We start from the raw sequence: 7,077 nt of genomic DNA on the forward strand, positions 1-7,077 counted from the left end.
CATGTTAAATGATATTCGTTTTAACATGGTTCAACAAAGAAATATTCCTCCATTTAAAATAAGTTTTTCCATTTAACACACTTTAACATGTTAAAATAAAGATCTTCTTTACCCCTAATATTTAACTTGGTAAATCATTTTACATTTAACACAATATTATGAATACCCCTATCATATATATGAAAACGTTTTTAGTGATAACTGTGTAATAGTCTATTTTACATATGACCACAATGTAACATTTTATTTTAAATATAAGATGGAATTTGTTTCATAGAGTTATAATTTGTAAAATGGGAATAGTTTCACTGGTGGGCGGTACTCTCCATTAGGGGGTGCCCCTTAAAAAAATCTTTTTCGTATCAGTATTTTTATCTATAGGTAAGTATAGGTTACATTTTTCTTTTTATTTTCATAACATACCATGGAAATCTTGATTGAACAACGTTGGTTGTTTTTGTTATTAACTTTACTTTTCTTTCTTATTAAAAATAATTATTTTTATCTATTTATTTTACCTTATTTTTTTTTTATTTATAACATTGTATATAGTGTTAAATGTCTCTTTTGTATGAGACTATACTCCCACCCAAGTATCAATTGTTTAAACAAAAAAATAATTGTAACTTATATTAACAATGTAAGGCCCACCAGACCAATCCGGTGTTAAATAAATGTTAAAAAAAAAAACTCGGGTGTGTGGGTTTAAAAAAACGCGCTTGACGTGACAACTTTACGCTAAATATTGGAATAATAATATTAATAAAATAGACACACAATATTTGAATCAAGATATTTATTATATATTAGAACAATCATAAACACACCCGAGTATAATATTATTATATATTAGAACTGGTGTCTCCGACAATTTTAAACGCTTTCTAAAGTCACTTTGTCGATCACAGTTAGATTTAGGATCATTTTCTCGTTTACTACCCATGTTCACTAGTTCAATACCAGTTGTATACTGATTCAATCTTGATATATAGTAGCTATTATAGATTTTTAATTAATACCAAAATTTTATTATGCGCATATTCCTTATTTCAGACATAATTTAATGATCAGAATACATCATTACCCCCACCACCGCACTCTCCGTTACGCTACACTTTTGCCTACATGACTTCCAGTATCTATAACCTCAATTACCCCCACCACCGCACTCTCCGTTACGCTACACTTTTGCCTAGATAACTTCCAGTATCTATAACCTCAATTACCCCCACTACTGTACTACTAAGCCACGCCCATTCTATTTCCGTTACGCTACACTTTTGCCTACATGACTCCCTGCAATCTAATTTATAAGACGTTGTCACGTCAAAATAAATGTTAAATAAATAAGTACATACCATTAGATGGCAGGAGCTTGCTCATAATGTAGGATAGATCTTAAACAGGAGTACATTGGAAAGATGCAAATATGTGTAAAGGTTTTAAGAAATTATGCATTTTCACACATTAATTGCAAATTCATTGTTGTAGAGAAATAAGTATATAAGCTCAATTTTATCCAGTAGAAGTACTTCTTTCTGTTTGATATTATCTAGTTAACCATTGAACCCAAGCCGTTGAGCGAGTCAGCGTATCATAAAATGTTCAAGAGGTAATCCCAGTGTTTTCAAAAAAGTATATCTTGTATGTTTTTTTGGTATTTATGAACAATTTATAAAGAATGTATGGGTTTGATTCTGATTGAATATATTTATTACTTCAATCCGACATTTGCTGTCGTCTTTATACAGCGATGGAGTACTGAAATATAAAGGTGAATGGAGCTTTTGTCGCTTGCAGTTTTTTATTTTTTCCGATCTCTCTAAAACAGATAACTACGTATAAATTAATTAGTCGCATTACGTATTAGTTACATAACTCAGATTAGATGCAACCTTTTTCTATCATTGGTACTTGAAGGTATACGGCGAGATACTTAACTCAGGATTGATGAGTCCATTCTGTAAGAATACTATTAAAGTATTTGGAGGTGAGGGGCCTCCGCGCGATATTAAAATCTTAAAGAACAAATAAAACAGTTAATAATTAAAGACGAAAGATAATTGGAAAATAATAATAATAATTAGATGGGGATGGTGAGGGGGGAAGGAGGGCCAGAGAAGAGTTAAAGAGCGATGTTTATGGGGTTTTGGGGGCCCTTCTTGCCCTACCACCTCGCTGGAAGGGGGAATGAGATGATTGATCGGAAACTTGAATAGAACGAGACCAGAAGGGAGACTGTCAAAGAACTTGATGTGTCTCCGTGTGATGTGCTGTGGAAAAGTTTCTAGTTGTAGTTCGTTATGAATATGCGTCATGTTGCGTCTCCTCACAGATCTCCGGTATACTGTCCTGGTATTGTTGTAGTGATTTCAGGGCTGTTGGGTATATTTATTTCCATCTTCCCCTGTCTTACAAGCAATACAGGTGTGCAGCAGCAGTTCGATGTTAAATATCCATCATCAAACTACTGCTAATAAATCAATTTACAATTAATAATTCACTGAGTTTTCTTATAGCTTTCATCAGTTTTCAGTCTTCTGCGCGTCTTCCGTCCGCAGGCATTTCATGGGCTGGTCTTCTTCTTTGACAAATATTGAAGTGGCTTGGTCCAATAATTGTTCTCCACCCGTATACAAAGTCTTTGTAATACGGGTAGTTTTCTTCGCTTACTAGCTGAGTGAAGCCGTTCTCTGTGAGGGCGTAGAGTCCGGTTTACCTCAGCAATCTGGCCCATAATGCATAAAAGGCGATACAGTCTATGATGATGTGCTCGGCAGCGCCGGAACACCGCAACGAGGGCATAGGGGGTCGATATCCATCCCATGGCCAAGAAGCTTGGCTCGAAATCCCCCATGCCCCGTGAGTAATTGAGAGAGTCAGTAGTCTGGGAGGACCCAGTATGCTTCCATCCGTGACCGAACGGAAGGAAATATTTCCTTAAGGTAGCACCTTTTAGGTTTGTCATCCAACGCCGGTTCCATTCTTCGAAGGTGTCCTCCCGGAGAATGACTTTCCATTTACTTGGGCTCTAGTCAACCCATACCTGAAGATTTGGCGGCCAACCTGCCGAGCTCTCTTTCTTGAATTTGAACATCATCATTTCTTCCTGTAGAAGAAGGTCGAGAGTTTACCCTCCCGCTAAAACCGCCTCACGTGAGACACTCCGGTATGCCTTGGTGACTCTAAGCAAAGCCGTCCGTTGGATTGTCGCCAATTTTCTCTTCTCCCGTTGCGAGAAATTTCGGTTTCAGGCGGGGGAGGCATGCCTCAGAATACCCACGACCACCCCTTTATACATGGTCGTTGTCGTGTGGAATCTGAATTATTAAATTAATAGGGTGGACCCTATCAGTTTTTCCTCTTAAGAGAATGGCCTGTGTCTTACTTTCGCAACTTTTTCCTCTAGCACCATTCTCCGACCAGGTTGGCACAACGTTCTGCTTGCTGTTTTAGGCCCGCTCAGCTATTAGAGGACACCACTGCTGCCAGATCGTCGACGTAACCAGTGGCTGGGACCAGTTCATCCATGTACAGCTGCAGACGGATTCATCCCACCTTCAGAAACTCGTCCATGAGCCTTTGGAACGTTACCGGAGCATTTTTGAAGCCGAAAGAAATCCTCGTAGTGGCCCCTCTCGAAAGTAAACGCCGTCTTGTGCTGATCTTTCGGGTGCATCTTAACCTGATGGTTCCCCACCTTCAGACCCAGTGTTCTGAAAATTTTAGCACCGCTGAATCTATCCAAAATATCCTCGAACCGAAGTATGGGGTACTTTTCGCCTACCGTGTTTTCATTCACTTTGCGATAGTCGACTACTACTCTGTATTTTTCTCCATTCCGGCGCGCTTTTCTTCGTGACTGCCCATAACAGCCTATTAAAAGGAGATTGGAAGGTGGTGTCCCCTACGATTCCTTTGTCACGTAAATTATCTATCCTCTTTAATATGTTGCCGAAGTGCTTGCGAGTACCGTCTCTCCTTCACATTGGTAACCCTTAATCTTCTTTTAGTTAAATCTCGTGTACTGTTGCTCTCAGTACATCCCCTTCTCTAAAAAAAATGTCTTCATACTCTCCCATGGCTTGGTCTTTCCAGTCTCCTTCCTGATTAATCACTCCTATCCTTGCTTCACTATCTCCTACGAGCTGTTGGCAGACATGTCTCTTCTTTCCAATCTTTATGTCCCACTTACCACGGTGAATCTGAACCCGTGCCCCTACTTTCCCCAGTAGGTCAACCCTATAATCATTTGGCAGTCTCGGGACATCTTTCCTACTAGTTGTACCATTAGATTTTTGCCCTAAGCCCCCATTCACTCAATTCAATCTCTGCCTCCCCCTCTACTCTGCAGGGCCCCAGCTGACATTGACACTCTCTGATCTGGAGCGCCCTCATTCCACCTCTCATCCTATCCCTGCACGCAATGGTATTGGAACTCCCTTTGTCCACCAAGCGTTTCACTCCTCTAGCTCGGATGATAGGCAGGCCGCTGTGCTCTCCTCTTACGCTGTGGCTCACCAACGTGCGGCCGCACCCCCGTGGACACGCACTTCAGATCTCCTTCCTCCTGCCAGCCCCCTCAGACCGTCTCCACACGTTCCTCCTATTCTGCTGTTGTGAATCCCAACATCACTCTCTTTTGCTTCAACCTCTGAGGCCTCAGACGTGCCGTTGTTATCACTTGAGGATCGTTCTGACCTCGGAGAAATCCTTCTCCTCCTGCCTCGTTGGGCATTCACCTCCATCGGTTCTATCTGGTTCAATTTTTGTCGTCGACACATATAAGGACATTGTCTCACTATATGTCCCTCTATTCCACATTCGAAACATCAGGTGCGGGAGCACTGTACCATCAAGTGCCCTACCTTTCCGCATCAATGGCATTTTTGGTTCTCACGGCGGCCGCTGCTTCTTGGTTATATTTAGTATTCTCTCCGGGTTTCTTATCCTCTCTTCCACCCTTCTCCTAGGAACTGAATTATTCCTCGGGCGATTGTAACTAACTTTCGTCCAGCCGGTTTCTTCTATGTCCATTCTTGATTCCTCTTCTCTAGCGCTTGTTTCTATGAGGTCTTGCCCACTAGACTGTTACGGTTTCTTTGTCTCTCTAATCATCATGAATATGTCCACCCCTTTTATGAAGTGGCTCAGTTCTCCGGTTTCCCCTGTAAACCGTTCTAGGTCTGAAACGGCCTTCCTCAAGTTTTGGGCGGTTGCCGTGCGTATTTTTATCCACTCCAGTGTTGTGGCGTGGGCTTCCGTTAGAGAGATATTCGGTAGTGGAGCAAGCTTTGGGAGTGAAGGATTCATAGAAGGTGCGTTCTCGACCGCATTTTGATTTAAAGCTTCCAGGATCAGCTTCCGATATCTAAAGCTAAAAAAAAGAGAAAAGGAAGAGAGAAATAACCAACTCGGTTGCTACTTAAACACTAACTTTATTTGAGTCCAGCTTGTATATATATACATAATAATACATATAACTATTATTAGTTAATTACTAAAATGAGTATCATAAATAATTCTATTGTAAAGGAAGCATTTGATATCTAACTAAGTGAGTGATAATTAACAGATTAACTTCTCTTTTTAGCTACTAGGGCAATGATAATCGTGTGTAGTTTTAGCAGTAGTAGTATCTCAATTTCAATCACATAAGAGAAAGTTACTATGTTTGTGAAATATAGTAGCATCAGAATAATTCTATAAGTATTACCATGAGGTGCCTTGTCCAGCCTATGAATCCGTCAAACAAATTTATGTATAAAGAGCTTTTTATGTAATGCTTTATACGAAAAAATTATTGAGCAATGCTGAAAACCTTTTTTAGGTGTATATTTATTCTTTTAGATGTTAAATATCTATTTTAGTGTTATTTGTAGAATCTTTTGTTTCCAGAAAATAATAAGCCTGTGTGTACAAATAAACAGCGTCGAAATGTTTCAACTTCCAGGCGGTCACTAATACATATGGTGTGCCAAAGCTGTTTAAATTAATTTTATAACACCTTCTAATTATTGATAATCATAAATAAAACTTTTTATTAAACAGATTAACAGATAACTGAAAATTGTAATATTTCAAGTTATTCCACCTATTCCATTCTACGTATTCATTTGTTAAGCAATCATTAAAAATAAGATAATCCTTCATTTTCTCAGACCTTCACTTTATTTGCACTTACGGTTGCTCCACTATATAATTATTGTCTGTATATCGTACCGCTAACCGGAAAAAATCTGGCTACGAGATTATTTTTAAGCTGAGACCTTCAATATTAGTTAACACATAAAGAAATCCGACCTTCAGAGTTTCCTAGTCTTGAGTAAAATAACATATCTTTGTGATTATATGATAACATCAGTTATTTTCTAGGTGTATTACCTACTCTAAAATCCTAATCGAAGTTGAGCAAACTATATTTCTTTATTTTTTTTTCTTTTGCTCTAACATAGTTTCTGAACAAAATCAAGCTTATTTTAGAAAAATACAAATTCTCAATCCTTTGTCAACAGAAACTCAAATTAATTTTCTAAATAACATTTGTGGAGAGACTAAATGTTTACTAATTCGGAAAATAAATATCCAGACATGCAAGTAGAGTTGTCACTAACCCATTTTTTTTTCCTGATACCTCTAAAACAAAAAAATGTGATTTTTTTGAAGAGAGTCTTGAAGTGCAAAAGACGAATATCAACTTTGTTTCCCTCCTAAGAAAATGTTTAGCACACTTTGATAGGTCAGTCAACATGATGGAAAAATAAATCATGTCAATGGACAAGAATTTTAAAAATCAGATCAGTATTAATGATTATCAGAATTGGGGAAAAATTGGCTATAGTTGAAACTAATAACTAAAACTGTCATGAATACGATATTTATTTATCAATGGTTCATTCATGAATAAGGGTCGTTTCCATGGCAATTTTAGCTATTAGTTTTTGCCCACATCTAACGATTTTGCAGCGATGTTAGCTGTTTGCACTTATGTTACTATAGTTACCATCTTATTACTTCATCTATGAGTTACAGTCAGCTGTACAACTCGCTTATCGAGTAGATCAGCTGATTCATATA

The 7,077-nt window shown here is 38.2% G+C and overlaps 1 protein-coding gene across 3 annotated transcripts in view; it reads left to right on the forward strand.

The window, feature by feature from the left end:
* Nucleotides 1-1,545: 1,545 nt before the first annotated feature.
* The window catches only part of LOC106678568 (very long chain fatty acid elongase AAEL008004), a gene marked incomplete at its 3' end in the record, with an annotated part of 30,783 nt that continues 25,251 nt past the window's right edge, over nt 1,546-7,077 (forward strand). For all 3 annotated transcript variants that reach the window (XM_024359306.2, XM_067053003.1, XM_024359307.2), the window contains 1 exon segment: nt 1,546-1,612. In XM_024359306.2, the coding sequence (XP_024215074.1) occupies nt 1,602-1,612 (11 nt within the window).

The sequence above is a fragment of the Halyomorpha halys genome, unplaced genomic scaffold (assembly GCF_000696795.3).
Source record: "Halyomorpha halys isolate HHAL.00 unplaced genomic scaffold, Hhal_1.1 Scaffold147.1, whole genome shotgun sequence".
NCBI lineage: Eukaryota > Metazoa > Arthropoda > Insecta > Hemiptera > Pentatomidae > Halyomorpha > Halyomorpha halys.